The sequence below is a fragment of the Athalia rosae genome, chromosome 6, assembly GCF_917208135.1.
Source record: "Athalia rosae chromosome 6, iyAthRosa1.1, whole genome shotgun sequence".
NCBI classification, from domain to species: domain Eukaryota; kingdom Metazoa; phylum Arthropoda; class Insecta; order Hymenoptera; family Athaliidae; genus Athalia; species Athalia rosae.
Window position 1 is genome coordinate 2,348,847 of NC_064031.1, and position 20,136 is coordinate 2,368,982.

A 20,136-nucleotide genomic window follows, 5' to 3' on the forward strand; every position below is an offset into this window, starting at 1 on the left:
TTACAACCCTTTTCGGAAGAAACGTGGAAAAATCTGTCGGAAAATTGAATCGAATTGAATGGAAATCAAATGAAAATACTCGGACCGCTATCTGCCGGGAAAGCTTTGCACAATTTCAAACGAAACAAAGCTCGGACGATAAGGGTGAGAAAAAAAACAAATTCAACGAATCGGGGGATGATTCGAAAAGTTTATAAAATCAACCGCGAGTTTTTCCGATAAAGTTTTTCATTATTTTTTTCTTTTTTATTTCCAGATTTTTAATGGTATCGCGATTCGTTTTTTCATACCAGCCGATGACGATTCGCGTTGAAAAAAAAGCTGGGGAATAATTTCCAAATTTTCCTATCCGCACAGCGCGAGTTGGTAAAATGTAAGCGCCGAGCCATACAATCGCGATACACACGGGGGACTCTACGTATACACACGTGGGTACCGAAAATGGCAAAACGAGTCCCATTAGGTGGAGCAAAGCGAATAAAGTGGGTGCCTACTGTCTGCCCTCGGTTTCTGTCATTCGCTTTAATCGCTTCCGGCGCACTCCGCTATTCCCATTGTCGACCAAGCTCTATAATAATTTAATGCCAGATATAATAAGTTACTCCCTGTCTGGCTACGCGCCAAGGTATTCATTCGAATTCAAGGGTGAAAACCGCCCCCCCCCCCCACTCTCTTTACCACGACCCATCTACTACGTTTTTCAAATTTTATTTATTAATTTTTCACGATTTTTTTTCTTCTTCCACCCCGTGAAACGAACGTTCGAAAAAAGCTCGATCTCGATTCGTTTCCATTCTTTTTTTTTCGTCGTGTCGTCGCGTACCTTTTCGCCGGTACCCGTACCAGGTGTACAGATTGACCGACGACGAATAGAAAAAAAAGCAAAGGAAATAAAATACAAATACAAATACAAATAAAATAAAATAATCAAACTAGGTTTCGCACGGTGGCGAAATAAAATGAAGTTCAGCAGGCGGATGGGAAAATTCTTATCTTGAATTGGGCAATGAAGTTAAGCGTCACAAAAGAGCTCGCGATGAATCGGGTCTGTATGTACACAGGTACGAGCCGGTATGTACGTACTACATACGTATATATATATGTGTGTAAGGCTGTACATACGCGTCGTACATACAATGGATAGTATGGAACTCCGAGAGAGTCGTTACTGTCTAATGAATTCCATTGCTCTCTCAGCGAGAGACAATTTACGAGCATATGTTTGTGCGGGTGAATATTTTAACGTAAACGCTTCAATCGCTGGCTCTATAACCTCCCCCCCTCCCCCACCCGCCCCCGACGCCTCTACATACTCCGCACTACCAGCTACCATTATGCCTGTTAACTATGTACCTTCGCCTATTTTCTCCACTCCAACATGGACTCGAACTGTACAATTAGTATCAGTGGAAGTCGCACGTTATACAACGAAATGCTGAAATATCCAGACGAATCTCCTTCGTTCTCCTTTCCCATTTTTACACAATTTTCGAACGAATACGAAGACCAAAAAAAACTTCGAATCTTTCGTAAAATTACCTTCCCCTTTTTTTTTCTCAACTCACCATTCACCCCGACGGTCGTAACGCTCGGGGTAACCGTTCGTCTCCCAATTAGCGTGTAAATTGGCCCTCGAGGATCGTCACCGTCGTTGTCCTGCATCTCGTCGAGTTTCAAGGTCTCTTCAGATTTTATCCATCGCCTGTTGCTGGCCCGCAGACGTTCGTCGTTACCCCGGAGGCCGTATCTCCCTCCTCTCGTTTCAGGTGCGATAATAACGATAAAAATAATTCGGAAATAAACTCACCCCAATTTTTCGAAGAAACTCCAGATTTCGGTAGGTCCCACGCGATGCACCGCCAAACGATTTCTTCGTCGAGCGAACGAACTGCGTAGAACTCCGGACGCGCGGTTTATCGGACGACGACTATATACTACCACCGGGTACACCGCGTTGAATGGAAAAGATTAACTTCGCTCGACGCTAGCCACCGCGTCACTGAGTAAACTGGAGTGAGGTGACCCACCTCGTTTGTTTACTTTACCTCGTAGACGACCTGACCTCAGAGAGTTCGAACGTATCAACAAACCGTGGGGGAATAAGGCTCGAATTCTGAAGCACGAACCGTACAGAGCCGTTGTACTTGGTTGAAAATATTCAGGCGATGAGAAAAAAGCGAATGACCGATCGATGACGGTCCATGGGAAGATGAGGGAGCGGACGAAGAGATTTGTTTTTTTTTAATCGGTTCGGTCGTTTCTCGTTTTTTTTTTTTGAGAAATAATTTTTCCAATTTTTAGTTAGTCTCCGCTCGGTTGAGCGTAGAGAAGTCGGTTGTTTGATCGATGAATTACAGGTGAGTTTTGTCGTCAAGGTAACCCCGTGGATCGTATGGAGAAAATTTCACTCAATCCCGAATCGTCGACCGGCGTTCGTTTGTTGTCCGGCAAAAGTTGACGTTGTGCGAAAAAGTGAGATTGACGTACCCGGCTTCGAGTTTTTGAATTTCCAGGTAATTTCGGATCCGCAGTTTTTACCGAACTCGACGTTGCCGCCGAAAAGTGAAACCGCGTAACACGAGTTTATTAAATTTGACGAGAAAAAAAAAAAAAACCAACATGGTGCGACTGCACGTCAAAAAAGGGGATGAATCTCAGTTCTTGTACGACACCAGCGTCGACGCTAACGTCGATGACGTTATCAACGACATCGTCGTGATCTACAACGGTCGTTTGAAGGTCTCCAGAATTTGTTACGGTAATAATTTTACCGAAGATCATTACTTTATCTCACCGAAACGCGGCCGTCCGAATCCGCTTCGTTTGGTCGATGGAATATACCCCATGAATTATTGTTGTTATGAAACAGAAATCGAAGAACTTGCCAAGCACGGGACTATGCTACCCCAAGACATGATGGGACTGACCGACGACCAGGTCCAGGAACTGAAACTGCGTGACGAATGGGGAGAGAAATGCAGTCCCATGGGAGGCTGGACGTTCAACAAGGATGCCGTGGGTGAGTGAAAGCTCCTTTTTCTTTGAATCCTATAAAAAATTATTACAGAATTCTTTTTCGCTCTAATTGCGATTCTTTTTGTTTCACGTTCGTCAGGACGTAGAAACGGGAGACAACCGAGCGAAAGAATGCAGGAGGTCTTGAAGAAAACTATCGAAGAAGCTCGCGCCATGACTTCCAAGGTGAGTCAGTCGATTTCCGATGGCTTCGTCGAAGTTTTTTTGTCGTTAGTTTTTTTTTCGTTCGTCATTTCGTTCGTTCGTTTTGCAGAAATTGGTGCAGCAGGATAAACTGGTGAGTCAAAAAACGGTTCAAACCGCGTTGGACAATCTGAGGGGTGCGGTGACGATCGTTTATCCCATGGGATTACCGCCGCACGACGTGATTCGTCAGGAATTTGAAAATAACGAAGATCTGAGCGGGACCCAAGCCTCCCTGGAGGTGAAAAAAAAATTATCTCTTCGTTTTTTTTTTTTTTTAGAAATTACGAAATTTTCAAAAAATTGATGACAATAAAAAGCGAAAGAACGGAGAAAAATAACCGAAGAAAGCTCACCCACCCTTAACGATTCATTCAGGTGATGGAGGTGAACGTGGCGCAGCTTTGGTTCTCCGGCAAAGAAATGTTGCGCGGTAAAAAGTTGAAGGACTTTTTGGGAAAAAACGAGAAAACCAAGGTCATAGTAAAGCTCGCTAAAAGGGGCTCGGGGAGACCGGCACGCGAACCAGTGATGTCGGAAGACGAGCGAAAGCTGCTGATGCTCCACGCTTACAAACGTCAGGAGCAGTTCAAGGTAAAGAGAAAATTTTCAAACGACTTCTCGTTCTCGTCCGTCGATATTTGCGGCTATCGACCACAGGGAATACGACGGGGTAGGTAAAAGTCGTTTCGGTTCGGGGGATGATAACGCCGGTTGTCACACGCTTACCTGAGAGGGAATAAAGGAAAAATCGTTAAAAAAGCGAAGCGCGGGGGTCGCGTTCGCAGCTGATGGTAAACCAACGTAATCGAGCCAGCGGTCGCGTGAAAAGAATTTTTTATTTTTCAACCCCTGATCGGAAATCCCATCAGCCGATTATCCGATTAATCGGATGACTTACTCCTCGCGACGGTTATTTTATAAACTACATCGATCGTTGATTTACTCGAGTGTCTAAAATTATCCGATAATCTCAAATTACGAACCCAATTTCGCGAATATCCTCCTTTCGATCGAAATCCATTTATTACGTTCCAGAGAAAACGAAGGTCCGATGATTTTTACAAACTTTTGATCACAGAAATTCCAAAAGTGACTCTACACCTGAGTTCGACGATTAGATTCTACGGTAAATTAGAACAGCGATTCGGAATTGGTCAGTAATTTTCGAAAACTCGATGAAAAAGGGTAGATCTGTACATCCGATATTCCTCGGCACATCTCGACGGTTTTTTTTTTTTTTTTTTCTTTTCTTTCGAAGAGGGTAAAATTGCACCGAGTTGACCTTTCGATGACCTTCTGCCCTTCTGCGTCTGTTGCGCCTGGCAATCAATACTCAGGTATATATGTCCGTACGATACATACACACCCGCGTACATAAGCCGAATGTATACATATATACATATATGCATACGCTCGGTCGAAAAGGGAAAGGGTTATTTACGCCGCGCGTTCTTACGTATACGACCTTTTTTTTTACATGTGACACGAAACGCGTGCGTACGTCATCCACGTTTACGTGCACACCTGTACGCCCTCGCTTCCAGCGCCGGAAACAGGTGCAAGCCCTCGACCCGGAGCTTGAAAAACTTTTGTGCACGAGATCGTTCGATTTTTTGAGAACTTTTTACGACGCGTACGAAGCGGCGAAACGAAGGAATTCGTTCGTCCGTTTCTTCCCAGAGCTTTTGTCGCGCTCGACGTGACGAAAAAGAGGAGAGAAAAAAAAATCAAATCCAGCGAAATAAAGCTCTGGGAAATAATCTTTCCTGAAAATATATATATATTTATCGTAACACCGGGTACAAGAGGAACCATCGACCCCACTCAAGCTCGCCACGAGGGGTCCGATGGTGCAGTTTGATCATTTTTTACCTCCCTTTGTTTTCTTACACGGCGATGTATATAATCGGAGCGATTTTTTTTCCGTCACTTTTATCGCACCTCGTTTCGCCTCGCTTCGGAGGTAGTTTTTTTTTTTTCCCGTTGTTTCGAGGAGAGGAAAATCAGAAAAATGGGAAAATCTCTTTTGTGTATCAAGAGAAGATTTTGCGCACCGCGACTGAAAATGTTTATCGGGTTATTCTTGGTAGTAAATTCTTCTTCTTGTATCGTTTTTTCTTTCCGATGCACGCGTCGTTCACGTAGCAGCGACTATCGCGTGTTTCGTTGTACACACACATTTCTACACGCTTTGATTTTCCGTTTTTCATTAATTTTCTTTATATTCCTTTTCTCCCTAGTTTCTCGTTACGGAGGCGGGTAGCGTTTCAAATTTTTATTTCGATCGATGTGAGAGGAGAATAAAAACGAGAGAATCAAAAAAAAAAAAAAAAAAAAACGCCATTCGTGCAGCAGCAGCGTCTGTTTTTCTTTCTTTCTTTCTTTTTTTTTATTTTTGTCGTGACTGAATAATTACACCTCGTAATAGAATATACGCGTATCGCCGCAGACTGCGCACGAATACAATATATCATTTTTAAAGGAATAAAGAAAAAGTCACGCTCCAGCGAATTTGATATCAATCCGGACACAGATTTCATCGCTCATCCTTCGAAATCGAACGATAATTCGAAAGCTCGATCTCATCCTTTTTCTCTTTTCGTTCCGTTACGTACTCGGATTTATTACAGGAGTATATAAGTCCGTGAGTGTACACGTTCTATGTGTATCCTGGTTACCCGTTTCGCGACGCCCTTATTATAATGCAGGAGCTTATCGCAAATGTTAGGTAAATGGGCATAGTTTAAAATAGCTCCATTTAATATACCGCTGTATATTACAGCCACGGGTACACGCATAAGTCCTGGAGAGATGCGAGCCAACCGATAACGAACTTCGGTCCCGTGAAAACCCCGCTAATTATTCGAGCTCGTTTCATCGGCTCGCTCTACTCGGGTTGAAAAGCGCTCGAATCCCGCGCTTCGGGTGCACGACGTGTAATTGAATGCAATTTGGATTCGCGTTTTGGAAAAAAAAAACAATTTTTTCATTCGTCTGTTATTCGAACGAATTGGGGAAGAAAAAACGGAAAATATTGCGAGGACGAAATGTCCGTTGATCGATGGAATCGGAAAACGATGGATACCGGTGTACGTGGGCTGCAATATGATAAGGGTTGATCAAAGTCGATTGAAAAAGGAGGCGAGTAACGACGCGTAATTTGTAATCGGAAACTTGGTCTAACAAATTGCGGAAACCGTCGCGGGTGTTTCGGATCACTTTTTTGCCCTTTGTTTTCTCTTTGTTCTTATGAAAAATAATCGTGTCACGCGAGCGTCGCGATTTTCGAACGTTCGCGCGATTAACGATAAATCGTATTTTCCGTACATCGCGAATCAAGGTTGATATATATATATTTACACGTATATTATACATATGTATATGCGTCGTACACGAGGGTTACGCGGTGCCGTTCGGAGATAGCTAGTACGACGCGGACTATGTTAAACGTCACGCGATGTTATTCGCAAGAATTTATAATATTTGTATAAATCTTACAGACGTATTATTCGAAACAGGTATACCTTACTTTATTGTACGCGTATAGGTACCGACGGAAATTCGCACGCACATATAATTCGGATCACGCTCACGACGTTCGATCGTCGCCCTAAATAATCCTTTCCCTTTTTTCTTCGCTTTCGTTTTTGGATTCCCTCGGTATCACTGCCCAGTAATCGTAGGTATTCGTATTCGGTTATTTTATTCCTTCGTAATATAGACACTATGCAATATTTCACAAACTATATATACGCTCGGTACATATTATACATTATACGATATAAAACAGAGCATGTGTTTGTATATACTTATTTTATGTATTACATATATTCGTAGTCGAGTACATTACACACATGAATTTGTAAAGATGTGTACAATAGTAATGTACAATGTAAAGCTTTTCGTTTTTAGGTTTTTCTGTTCGTTTTTTTTTTTTTCTTCTTCAACGTATGAGGTACACAACAGACGTTACATCGATTATTTTTTGCCCAATATTTTTTCTACGTATTTCGATCAGATTTTTGTCTCTTTTTTTTTTCTATTCAATCACTATTTTCGGTCCAGTTTTAGGCGTATTACAATAGCGGAAATGAATCGAAGGCACATATAGTATATGTATATATATATATGTAGAGTAAAATTACTTTTACAAGCCTGTGTATAGTATATAGATATATATATAATATATATAAATTTGAAAAAAAAAAAGAAAAAGAAATTTCATTACACGTTTATTTATATAAATTTTCATATGTATAGGCTGACGCAGTTAGACTTTCATTCTGTTCAGAGTTTGTGATGGATGTATATAGATGTAGATGGATTATTATTTATGGGAAAACTAACTAAAGTAGAAACATACAACCTACAACCAAAGAAGAACGAAGAAAAGGAAAAAGATTACAGAGCTATAGTACAGTAATTATTATAATAATAGTTTCACATCGACTAGACTTTTGCATGAATTATTATTCTTCTTCTTTCCATATGCAGATATGGATACCTTTTGACTTTTTCACTACTTTTCATACACATCAATTCACGTTAGTGATTGCAAGATATTTCAGCTAATTGTATAGGAAAATTGGTTTGGTTTTTTTTTTTTTTTTTTTTCTTTTTGTTCTAACAATAATTGTCCACTTATGCACGTGTATAATACATGGTATAATTCATCTATCACACCTAGCTGGCAAACGCATCTTGAAATTATAGTCTAATTACAGTATACATTTTTATCGTCTCAACTTAATCAAATTGTAAAAATTTCATTATTCTTTTTACCTGCGAAAAACTAAATTACTCAATTGATTAATTAATACTGTGAGTCGATCAAGCATTACACGTTCACGAAACGACGACGACTACTACTTTCTTTTCTTTTTCACTTCTTTCAAAACTTACATAGGTACATATACGTGTACACATATAGTGATTTGAATATTACATGTGTTCGTGTATGTGTTGAAGGCAGCATTTAGTTATTTTATTTTCTCAATAGTTTCACAGGAAATAAAAAATTATCACTTCTCATCAGTCGTAGAATAACGATGATTGAAAAATTTTTCTGAATTTGATTCGTTGATCCTGCAGAATTTTTGGTCTTTCCTTATTTTATTTTATTTTTTTTCGATCGCAAGCACATTCAATTTCGAGATGGACCATCATTGTCAATATCTTCAATTGAAAAAAAAAAAAAACTGATGAGAAAAATTTCAATCATAGTATTGTATCGCGTACATGTATACTATGCGGTATTTACTATACGTTGTATATATATATGTATGTATAGATATATATTTCTAATCAATTTAAAATTGTTCGTGTATATAATATATATTATATCGTTATTTTAAATAGGGATAAAATACGACGAAGGCAATATATGATAGTTTTTCTTTGGAAATGAAAAGAACGAGTAATTTTTCAATTGCTCACTTAATTTTGCTATTGGCCCCGTTAGGGTTATTACACACATTGCGTTTAGGTACACATTGCATACGGCGGCGATCGAGGCGGCAATAAACCCAATACGCTGTACACATTATATAGGCGATCGATTCTTCCATTTTTCCACCCTAAACCTCGATAATATTCAATATTAGCTCACGTATACCCGTTTGTCACGATAACCGAATGCGTCGTATGTTCAATTTCAACTACTCACCTAATCTTATTACATAATTTTCATGTACATAGCTCACATTTAACGACCAATACGGAATGAATATTCGATCACTTGAATCACACATCGTGATAAATGAAAACTTGTATCCTTGTGGCGAAAATTCGGAATTTTCCTCTCCCTTTTTTTCAAATATAATATATCCTTCGATTTGGTAAAATTCACGGGAATCGTTGAGATCAATTCGTCGATTCATCAATTTTTCTTTTGTTACGAAGTTCTCCGTCTTTTTATTTTTGTATGATACATAATTTCTTCACGAAACGACAGCTCGTGGTGCTCTCTTTTTCCCCCGCCGCGAATGAATTCGGTTCAACATCCTCGGGATCGATTAAAAATTCGAATCTTCGTTCTCGAGGTCCCCCAACGGCAGGCGTTCGTAGAGCGCTGATTTATTACACCGCTAAAAAGCCATTGTTCTAAGTTCGTTTTCGTTGTCAAAACCAACGGGCGAATTCGGCGTGCCTTCCACCAGGCCTTCGTCCTCGCTCTCCTTATCTTCCGCTTCGGTCGAGCAATACCTACATCTCATCTTAGCGTCATCTCCCACTTGAACCGAACGAGTTATTACAACCAACGTCGTCAAACTGACGACGAAAAATACCGTCGGCACTATTATAGCTATCAACAACTCCGTCCTAGTTTTATCCAAGTCGAATCTCGCCAACACCAAGAAAGAATCGTTCTGAAATTATTTCGAATTAAAAAATCGCTTTTTCTCTCTCTTCTTCCCTTTGTTTTTTTTTTTTTTTTTTTTTTTTCAATCGAATCGATACCACAGTTCGCGTACACATATGAATAATCGTTAACAGAGGTCGGGTCGGGTGAAATGACGGATGGGAATTAATTCCTGGCGGTCCCGAAAAGCAGCCTTTTTATTCCTCGCTTCTTTGCCCTCGTAATTTCGTCCGGAATATCAGCGAACTTTGTTCATATTGCGAGACACGTTTACATCCGTAAGTGACGGTACGCCGGCGGGTGGGCAAAACGAAAAGCGAGTTTGAGCCGAGAAAGGCGCGCTCGGGGGTGAATTAGAAACACGATTACTAATTCAGAGGCGGAATAACTAATTCAGCTTTTACCGCAATTGGATACGCGTATCGCGCATATGGAAACATAGTTTTCGTAAAGCTCGGGCGTATCGTAACTTTTCATTTTTTTTTTTCACTTTTTTCAATTCATTTCAATTCGTGTACGCGAAAGAAATTATACTTAAAACTTGTTGTTCTTCTTCTTCCTCTTCTTCTTCTTCGACGAAAGAAAACGAGGAGAAAAGAAAAAAAAAGGGGAAAATTTGTTGGACGGGAAAAGTAGAGAATCTAATTACATTAATGGCCGAGAGGAAACCGACGGAGCAAAAAAAAAAAAACCGGAAAGAAAGAGAAAGAAAAAAGTGTTTCGGTAAACCAAACTTATTCCAACCAACTTTCTTTTTCATCGCTGCCTTTTTTTTTTCTCTCTCTCATTTTCCCCTTCTCCTTTCTTCATTTTTTATATTGAGGGATGAAAAAACGCGCAAGCTCGCGGACATGAGAATATGAATACGAGGAAGAGAAAAATGTCCATTTTGTTTCTCTCTTTTCCTACAAGTTTACTATTTCGTTCGTTACGTTATCTGGCACGCGGTGACGATGAGCCAAGTTTTGCGATAAAATGAAAAAAAGGAGATGAAGAAGAAAATCCGAGTTTTCGCGAAAATAGCTTCGAACTTCGACGGTATTTGCGAGTCACCGGCGATTCGGAAGGCGGTGACGCCAAGTGTTCGTGGAAAATCGAACCGACCTCCGCACAAAAGGGTGAAAGAAGAGCGAGGGATCAAAATGTCGGAAGCGTTTGGTCGCCGCAATTTATTTTTCCTTCGCTCCCTCTTTTTTTTTTTACTTTTTTTGCCGATCCCGATAACGAAACAGAGTGCGATTCCACAACATTTTCAAACGTTGTCTAGTTCGGTTTTTGGGAAATAAAATTCTCCATATTTTATTCTGTTGCAGGTAAGAGACGAGAATAATTTTTCGGTGCTCCGAGGGACCGGGTGAGTAATCAGAAATAATTACCTTCGATCGCAAAAAAGAAAAAATGATCGGCTCGTTGGTTTTTTTTTCTTTTTTGCGATCCGAGGACGGAATCGATTTTACGGTGTATCGAATACGAATGCTCCGCGAACCGGAGAGCAAGAAGTAAAGGAACTTGAACGTATAAATAAAAAAGTTATGACGAGTCGGGGCAAAAAACCTAAATAAATCAGAAACAAGGAAGCGAAAAAGAGATACGGATCGTGGATTGATCGTTGCGAGGAATTATAGATGAAATCTGATAGGCGATGCGTCTTCGCTATCGTGGGCAAAATTGACAATACTAATGCGCGATAAAATAGAGAACGCAAAAAAAGGAGACAATTATCTCTCGTCGAAAGATGCGCCATGTCGAAATATCGGCGGCTACGTTCGCTCTCGACTTTTAGCTACAGTCGAATTATACGGAGGATCTTGTTACGTCCTCCGCGCGCAAACGAGTTAAAATTCCAACACTTAATCGAGAACAGTTCCTTTTTTTTGCTCTCGCTATCGCCAAGCAAAAATGAAAAACGGATCTTGCGAGGAGTAATTTTTTTGTTCTGTTTTCAACGAACCTTGTTATAGTAGCAGGGGTATCTGCTCTGCGCAGTCTGGTTGTCGCCGTCCCTTCCGTTCGTTAACAAAAAATCCCTGCACTCCCCCCTGAGGGTGTTCACGCATCCTTCCAGATTTATGTAAAGCCTCGAACTGTTGTATATGGTCAAGGACCTCTGCGACGGGACGTAATTATTGTCGGGATCAACCGGATTGGCCAGATTCGATTCGTAAATGTCGAGAAATGTCGTGAAATTTATGTAAGGATGCGGAACCTTGTCCTCCACGACCAGCGAACCGTTCACGCAGTCCTCCGTCCTGCGAATCGGGGAAAAAAAAAAAAGAACAAACTTTTAGGATAAAAATCGAGGAAGAAAAATTGCTCCAGAGGGGGGAGGAGAAAAAATAATTTTTATAATCTTCGATACCGGAGGCTAATTTCGGAACGAGGATTACGGCGACGAGGTCCTTCGAGGATAAAATACGAGGTGCTCACCTTATGGTGTTTCCGTCTTTACGAACGTTCAGACAGCTCGCTATAATACCGCCGGAATTTTCTACCCAGAATTTGACGGGCTCTCGGAGCACTTCGCCCGGCAGATTTCCGTTGGCTTTGTTGAGAGCTTTCGCGCTGGAGCAATGGGCGGTAAATATGTTGTCGTCCTGCATGAGAAATACGTTCACGCCGACGGTGGTTATCTTCGGGCAATATCTGTCGCAGGAAAATGCCCGCTTTATTTTCGTGCAACGCGAATTTTGGCAGCTAAAAAAACCGTTCAATTTCATATTGTCCTTCTCGCTGTCAACCAATATCCCGTCCGCTTTGTGATGGCACAGCATCAACTCGCTCATGTTCGCGCAGTGGCCCAAACTGCAATTGAACACACCCGACAAGGAACTGCACTCGCTGCCGTTGTTGCAGTTGTACCTCTTCAGGCTCGCCGTGTTCACCTGAAATCGTATCGACGTTGAAACGAATGAATAAAAAAAAAATAAAACAGGGAAGTGATAAGATTTGATTTTTATCCGAAGATTAGTTATCCCCAGGGATGAAATTTCCGGTTTCCCTTATTATTCGGGATTGACTGAACGACCCTATAATTCGGCATTCCCTGTCTTTCTCTCGCTGGAGAAAGAGAGAGAGAGAGAGGAGAAAAAAGAACCGAAACAAAATAAGTAATCCTCCGAGGATGCGCCGAAGATCTTTTACCGGGTGGTTTTATGCGTAACGTACGTTCATGGGTGTACCCATACAATCTTAAGGGGAAATCGATTTGTCCCGTAGCGACAACGCACGGGGTAGGACCCCACGCGGTATATCACCATTTTTTTTTTTCTTTTTCGTTTTTCTCTCTCCACCGCAAACTTCATTCGCTGAACACACGTCGTTGGGCGAATTAACTTCGCTTAATTAAATGCCACAATCAATTTGCACGGTCGGCATTTTTTGATCCCGAAGCGAATTAATTCGCGTACACACTTTTTTGTTTCTCTTTTTTTTTTCAATTTTCATTTCCAGAACAAACTATTTTCTCATCTACGATTAGAGTGATTTTTTTTTTTTGCAAATCGCGGAGACTCAAAAAAGCGAGAATCCGAAATTCTTGACGATCCACGCTTAATCTACACTGTAATTAATTATTTGCGAGCGATTGATCGCGAACGATTCGCGTGTGTGTGGGTTATACGAAGATTTAATCGAATCTCATTGATTATAATTACGGGCTCGTGATCATTAGCCTGATTAACTATTACACGTATTAACGTCTTACGTGTTACGGATCGGCCGAACAGCTGAACTTGCGTAATTAATAAATTCAACGCTGTTGCGATACCCTAGCTCTCAATTTTGGAAAAACGAAAATTAAAAAAATACGATCAACCGATTCAATCTCTTCCTCCTTTTTCTTTTCTGTCTTTCCATTCGTTCCTCTACGAAAAACCAGGAGGGCTGGAAAAACGAAGGAAATTCGGCATTGCGTACACGTTTTTTTTTTTTTTTTTCTTTCGCCTCTTCTGTAAATGTGAATGACGATATACCTCAGCGAGCGTCTTGACCTTGGTCTCCTTATATGGGCCAAAGCGTCTCGGAAAATTTCCACGAAGTCTTTTGCTCCTTCGTGTCACGTACATAACGAACCCGTAGCATTTCGCCGGCGGAATATCACAGCGTCGCAATTATTCGCAAATCTCATTTCATACATGCCGTTAGAAATTTCACGCCCGGTGCACGCGTGAGATACAAAAAAAGAAGAAAAAATGGTATCGCGAGAAATTGGATCAAATCTTATTTTACGATAACGAGAAGAGGAGAGAAAAAAACTCCTCATCGGGTGCACGGAATACGTCGCATAAAAACTCCGCCATTTATGTCGCTGCGCTCGAGCTTTCGGAGATTAAATTTTTAAGGGAGGAGAAAGTCGAACGGAAAATTTCTGGGCATACTCAAGTCCCGTTCGTTTATACACCCTCGCCCCGAGATTTGCCGGATTTTATTTTTTACATTCTCCACCAATTTTTTCTCTCTCTTTTCAATTTTCATTCACTTTTACTTTACCCTTTCATTTTCTTCTAACCGCAGCAATGATCGCGCGGTTTATTTATCACGGGAATGATAAATTTTCGCCATATTTTTCCGTCAAATTATCAAAAGGGATTCAAAGTCTCGTGTGTCACGGGAGGCTCGGGTCGTCCAACGCTGGTCTCGGAGTAATTTTTTTTCCCAGCCAGGAAAGAAAGAAGACGAAAAAAAGCAAAGTGGAACGTTCGATCGATGAATCGCAAAAGATTAAACCGCCGCGTCTCGATCTTTCCTCTTCGACTATTTACTCTGCACTGTAGCGTTAGTGCATAGGGGATGAAATCCTGGTGTATAAATTACATCGGCAAACATTACTTGCCATTGTACTTTCCCATTGTAATATGGGTACGCGTGTACGTTTTTTATCGGAAATTTACGATCGAAATGTGCAACGAGCTTTGCCCATAGATACGACCGTCATTTTCTTGTTTCCGTTCTTTTATAATCTGTTCCAAAAAAGTTGATGACCAATCGAAACTCAAAACTAGTGGGCCGATTGGATTTTGAAAAATGAGAGAATCGTGCCGCTGAACGGTGATGACATTTCATTCGATTGCTGGTTGGTTGAGAGGTTGATATTCAATTTTCTGAATATGTCAGCCCATTAATGGTTTTTCAATGAAATCGAAAATTGCCAAGTCACAAAAAACGCCGAACTTATACAGCCTCAAATTTATCTCAAAATTAGGACCAGAATTCGACATTTCTTTCGAGGTTTTCTGTGATATTCTTCAATGTTTTGATCTTAGAAATCCGAATTTGAAAGCCAAAGTGGTCGATCTCTGAAAATCATCTAGGTATCGCCAATTTTTTGATTTTTTGAGCAGAAAAATTGAGATATCTCGAAGGGAAAAAATCGTAGCTCAATTTGGACAACGGATACGTGTTCCTGGGGTCAAAATACGTAAGAAAAGTGCCATACAATCAATTTTGAAAAATAAAAATTTTTGGTCAAAATTTGAGATTTTTCCAAGGGGTACCCCTTACGATTTTTTCAAATTTTGACCAAAAATTTTTATTTTTTAAAATTGATCGTATGGCACTTTTCTTACGTATTTTGACCCCAGGAACACGAATCCGTTGTCCGAATTGAGCTACGATTTTTTCCCTTCGAGATATCCTCAAATTTATGCCAAAAAATGCGAAAAAATGGGGATAACTCGGTCATTTTTGAAGATTGATCGATTTTTCTTCCAGATTCGGATTTCTGAGCTCAAATTACATTAACATAGACCAAAAATCAATTTTTTATTTTTGACCCCAAAAAGCTGAAAAATGGCGATATCTCAATTAGTTTCATAGATAGGTCAATTTGACTTTGCGATTCGGATTCCTGAGATCAAAATACGTAAGAAAAGCATATTAAACCCAATGAAAACAATGATTTGTTTTTTGCTCAAAAATCGAATTTTTTTTTGGCTTTCCGAGGGTAATCTCACGTATAATCAGCTCCGAAATCCAAATCTGAAAGCCAAAATCATCTACTCGTGCAATCGATCGAGTAATCATCAATTGATCGCTGTTGGGAGCAGAAAAATTATAAGACACATCGAGTGGTTTTAGTCGTAGACCCACTTTGCTTCATCACATTTATGTACGGAGCGAAATATTCGAACGAATTTCTCGATTTAACAGCAAACCCGAGCTCAACTGACAAGACCGAGTGGGATGGACGTTGATTACCATCGACGAAGTTGCGGCTGCAGAACTTTGCCGAACATGATGATATTTACAACGAAACGAGGGTTCGCCGTGAACTCCTATTGGTCGATACACCGTACGTATCCTCGCAAACGGATAATATCCCGGCTAAAACGGATAATATCCCGAGCGGTTTGTTGTGAGACGTCACCTCTGCTCAGCCCTGAAGGTGACGCCTCAAAACAAACCGCGCGCCCGTGGCTACCTGACTCCAGCCAAGCTCGGGTTTGCTGTTAAATCGAGAAATTCGTTCGAATATTTCGCTCCACACATAAATGCGATGGAGCAAAGTGGGTCTACGACTAGAACCACTCGATGTGTCTTATAATTTTTCTGCTCCCAACAGCGAATAATTGATGATTACTCGATCGATTGCACGAGTAGATGATTTTGGCTTTCAGACTTGGATTACTGAGCTGATTATACGTGAGATTACTCTTGAAGAACCAAAAAAAAAAATTCTATTTTTGAGCAAAAAATAAATCATTTTTTTAATTGGGTTGAATATGCTTGTCTTATGTATTTTGCTCGCAGGAATCCGAATCTGGAAGCCAAATTGGTCCTTGTATAAAATTGATCGAGTTATCGCCAATTTTTCGCGTAGGCAAACAAGAGAAGAAAAAAACTGCAGGATGCAGTTACGTGAGAAGTATTTCATACCTGTGGGCAGGACATGCTGGCCGTTCTAGTGCAGTTCTCGAAAATAACATTAGTACCATTCCTCCTGACGGTCGCGTGAATTTGCGGACAAAATCCGGTTGTTTTCGTCAAACACCATTCGCCGCAGCTAGCCCAGGCACAATAATTAACGAGTGTGGTATTCACCGTCTGACACATCACCGGATCCGGTTCAATTCCGGCGTTGAAAGCTCTGAAATTGAAAGGGAAACGAACAATGCGGAGATAATTATTCTTTAAAGCTTGCGATCATCACCCGCCCCTGCACAGCTTTTGAGTGCAGTATAGAATTTACGGATAACGAAAAAAAATAAAATAAAATCAAACAAAATAAAAAGAGCGCGCTATTCGTGAGATATGTCCATGTATATTCTATACGGTATGCATAGCCATTATTCGCGCACCTGTTGGCTCCCACATCGCAATCTTCAAAAAAATATTATATTTCCTTTTACCCGGCACAGGTATGTTTCCGTATAATGGAAATAACGAGCTCCGAAAGTATCGCAAATACGAAAATATAAGAAAAGCTTTTTACACGCAAATAATACACGTGCGTGTAAACTTTAATTTGTAAAGATCGTAAATTCACCAAGGTGGTATACACTGCCATTAGTCGTTTCCGTGTGTTTGCTCGAGGGGTGTTTGTTAGTGGAAATTCTTTTCCATTTCCTTTACTTCTTTTTTTTTATACATTTTTTTTTTCTCATTTTCTTTTAATTAAAAACCACATCGGGTACCGAACGAACCCGCGTTACGATCCTCAACCTCTTTTATAACGAATATATTCAGCTCCGTCGTTGCAGCGGTAATAAAATAAGCGGCAAGAACAAAAAAGAAAAGAAAGGAAAACAGGAACATTACCAACTGATCGATATTGCACACACCTAATTTATCTGATACATCGATCTAAAGAAAATATTTGTCCCTTCTGCAATTGAAGTTTGACATATTTCTTCTCTTTTCTTTTTTTTTTTTTCATCGTTGCTATCAATCGATCAGCAGGTTGCACATCGATAATTAATTGTAAATAAATTTATTCTCCACAGCCGTGTGCAAATAATAGCAACGAAGATACCAACGGCATCGATTCGTTCGTTTGATGAATTTCCTTTCCTTTCTTTTTTTCTTTTTTTTTTTCTCATTCATTCGTCTTCGTTTCTTCTACGGAATGATTTACCTGTGCGACGGCATGTAGATCGCCACGCTCAAATAAACTAGAGCAACGCAGCTTATGACTATGGTGAATTGACACAGACAAATACTGCCGCAAATTCTTCTGTCTTGTTCGGGTATCAGACGTTGCTTGTATTTACGACCCATTTTTAACCGAACTTTAATAATCGACGAGTGAAGGGGAAACGGGAGAGCGAAAGAAAAAGACAAACTTAACGCGATTCTTTTAATCGGACAATTAACTTTTCTTCACAATTCCGTATCACGACGGTCCGCGAATGATGAAATTTCTTTCTCCTCGACTCGTCAACGAACTTCATATTTATTAGGCGTCATCCGTACACGGTATGCATAAATATTTTCATTTGAATTATTCAGTTTCTTTTCCTTTCAACTTTTTCTCTGGTTTCTTTTTGAAAACTTTTTTTCCCGTCCATAGACGTGTATTAAAACCACTCCCTTATTAAACGGGTTAAAAGAAAAACGCAAATAACCGCACCCCGATGATAATGATGATCGTTGTGTAATTTTTTTTCGTCTTTTCTTTCTCCCTTTTTTCAATGTGATCCCACCGATTAATTATATCTGCGGCTCAGATACTTTATTACAATGATAAATCACGTCTCCGTATCATTTATTATTAATTTATTATATAATTAAAAAATCTTTCGTTGACGATTTTATTTTTTCATTCGATTTTTAATTCGATTTGAATTAATATCTTTTTTTATAATTGTGTGAAAAAATATTTAATTCGCGATACATCCGGCTGCGTAACGTGAAGATTAATACGTACATGTATATGTATAATATGGGTTAAAAAATACACCATGTATAAATTTATTTATATGATATAATATTAAATATATGTATGTATATATATTTATGTACACTGCTATCTATTGAGCACGCGAATATGTATAGTAAAGTGGTATACTCAACGTACGTATATACCTAAGTATTCGTGTACCCGTGTGTATACGTAAGTTCAGAAAAGCGAGCACATGCACTTTGGTAAATTACTCAACCGTCTCTGACAACGGCTACTATTACCTGATGATTATTATTATTCGAAGGAATTATTACTGTTATTACTGTTATTATTCATTAATTAATTGGTAATGTATATTAGAAAAATGTTCAATTTTAAGCTCTCCCGGTATATCAAAAATACTCGCAGCTCGATCTGACAATTTTGGTATGTGTTGGTTCTTATTTTTTTCGTTTCGAATGTGTTTAAAAAAAATTATGACGAAAATTTAAATAATTACACGCGAAAATCTCTAATGTAACGTATAAATTACATCGTTTCAATGACGCGGGATAAAAGTGTGAATGAAAAAGCTTGAAAAGAGAAAAGAACTTGAAAAAACGAAACCTTGAATGGAAAATCGTAGGACGTTCGTTATAATCAAAAATATAAAATTGTGCGTTAGGTTTTCGTATATTATAGGTATTATATATGTTTTACACATACATAAATGTACATAAAAGTAAAGCTCAGTTCGTTTAATTCATTTTATTAAGTACGTACATGAGATATTTAGTATATGAAATCTATATCAAGCACATTTTGGCAGTTGTATTTATTCATTCATTTATCCTTTTTTTTTTTTCTTTCGTTTGCGATTATCTATTTTTTCCGATATCAAATTGTTACTTTTTGTTTCCTAAATTTTTAATTCTAAATTATCTCGTCATCGTTGTTTCATTTCCGTCCATTTTTTTTTTCAATTTTCTTTCTGTTTCTCCATTCACTTTCGACGCTTCTTTTTTGATTTTCGATTTTTGATTTTGGTTTTTAAAACATCGCGGCTCCCAGGGATTCCGCGGTGTTGTTAAAAAAAAAATAACGTGTACATATATGTACAACGAAACACCTGTTCGACGCTCTCGCGACTCGTGAACTGTTTGAAAACAAGCAAAGCTTTCGATTATATATAGGTCGGATCGGTATATAGTTAGAATATGCCACGAATTCGGACATGCGCGATAACAAAATTACCTACCTAAGTTTATTACGTATACACAGGTATATTACAGGCACGATATCTCAAGGGTGCAAGCTCCCGAGAAAGGAAACGGAAGGCATCTACATCTGCCGGCGAATTTCTGCGACCCTTCGAAATTATTGTTCGAACAAAAACGGAACGGCAAAAAAGCTCTCCTTATCTCACTGTGGGACGAAGGACGAGCTTTTTCCCTATCAATATTTTCTAGTATCAATATAATAATCCGTAGAATTTTATCCGGTTCAGGCTCCGGTAGCGCCTGATTAAGGGTAGGAAAAAAAGCTCTCAAAACTGTAACGGATATAGGAAAGAAAAAAAAACTGATCGACATGAGATTGAACAAAAAATGTGTCGCTAATCGAGATTGAGAAGTAGGTAATTACCGATATGCCTGATCAAAGATATCCCTGTGTATGCTGGGCATGCACGCCGTCGACGCCGCCATCTTGAAGACGAAGGAAATAATTGAAATCA

General features: G+C 39.6%; 2 protein-coding genes across 2 annotated transcripts in view; one reads left to right on the top strand and one right to left on the bottom strand.

Annotated features, from left to right (window-relative positions):
* The first annotated feature begins 2,475 nt into the window (after window positions 1–2,475).
* Window positions 2,476–20,136, top strand: part of LOC105691778 (cilia- and flagella-associated protein 298) — a 42,848-nt gene continuing 25,187 nt past the window's right edge. The window contains exons 1-5 of the mRNA XM_012410480.3: window positions 2,476–2,758; window positions 2,870–3,019; window positions 3,116–3,201; window positions 3,290–3,460; window positions 3,598–3,813. Of these exons, the coding sequence (XP_012265903.1) occupies window positions 2,620–2,758; window positions 2,870–3,019; window positions 3,116–3,201; window positions 3,290–3,460; window positions 3,598–3,813 (762 nt within the window). The 5' untranslated portion in view covers window positions 2,476–2,619. The remainder of the gene's footprint in view (window positions 2,759–2,869; window positions 3,020–3,115; window positions 3,202–3,289; window positions 3,461–3,597; window positions 3,814–20,136) is intronic.
* Window positions 7,021–19,868, bottom strand: LOC105691775. The gene is made up of 5 exons (XM_012410476.3): window positions 17,655–19,868; window positions 16,457–16,667; window positions 12,011–12,465; window positions 11,535–11,832; window positions 7,021–9,590 (listed from the first exon to the last, which is right to left on the bottom strand). The coding sequence occupies exons 1-5, from the start codon at window positions 17,795–17,797 to the stop codon at window positions 9,309–9,311; spliced, it is 1,389 nt and encodes a 462-aa protein (XP_012265899.2). The 5' UTR covers window positions 17,798–19,868; the 3' UTR covers window positions 7,021–9,308.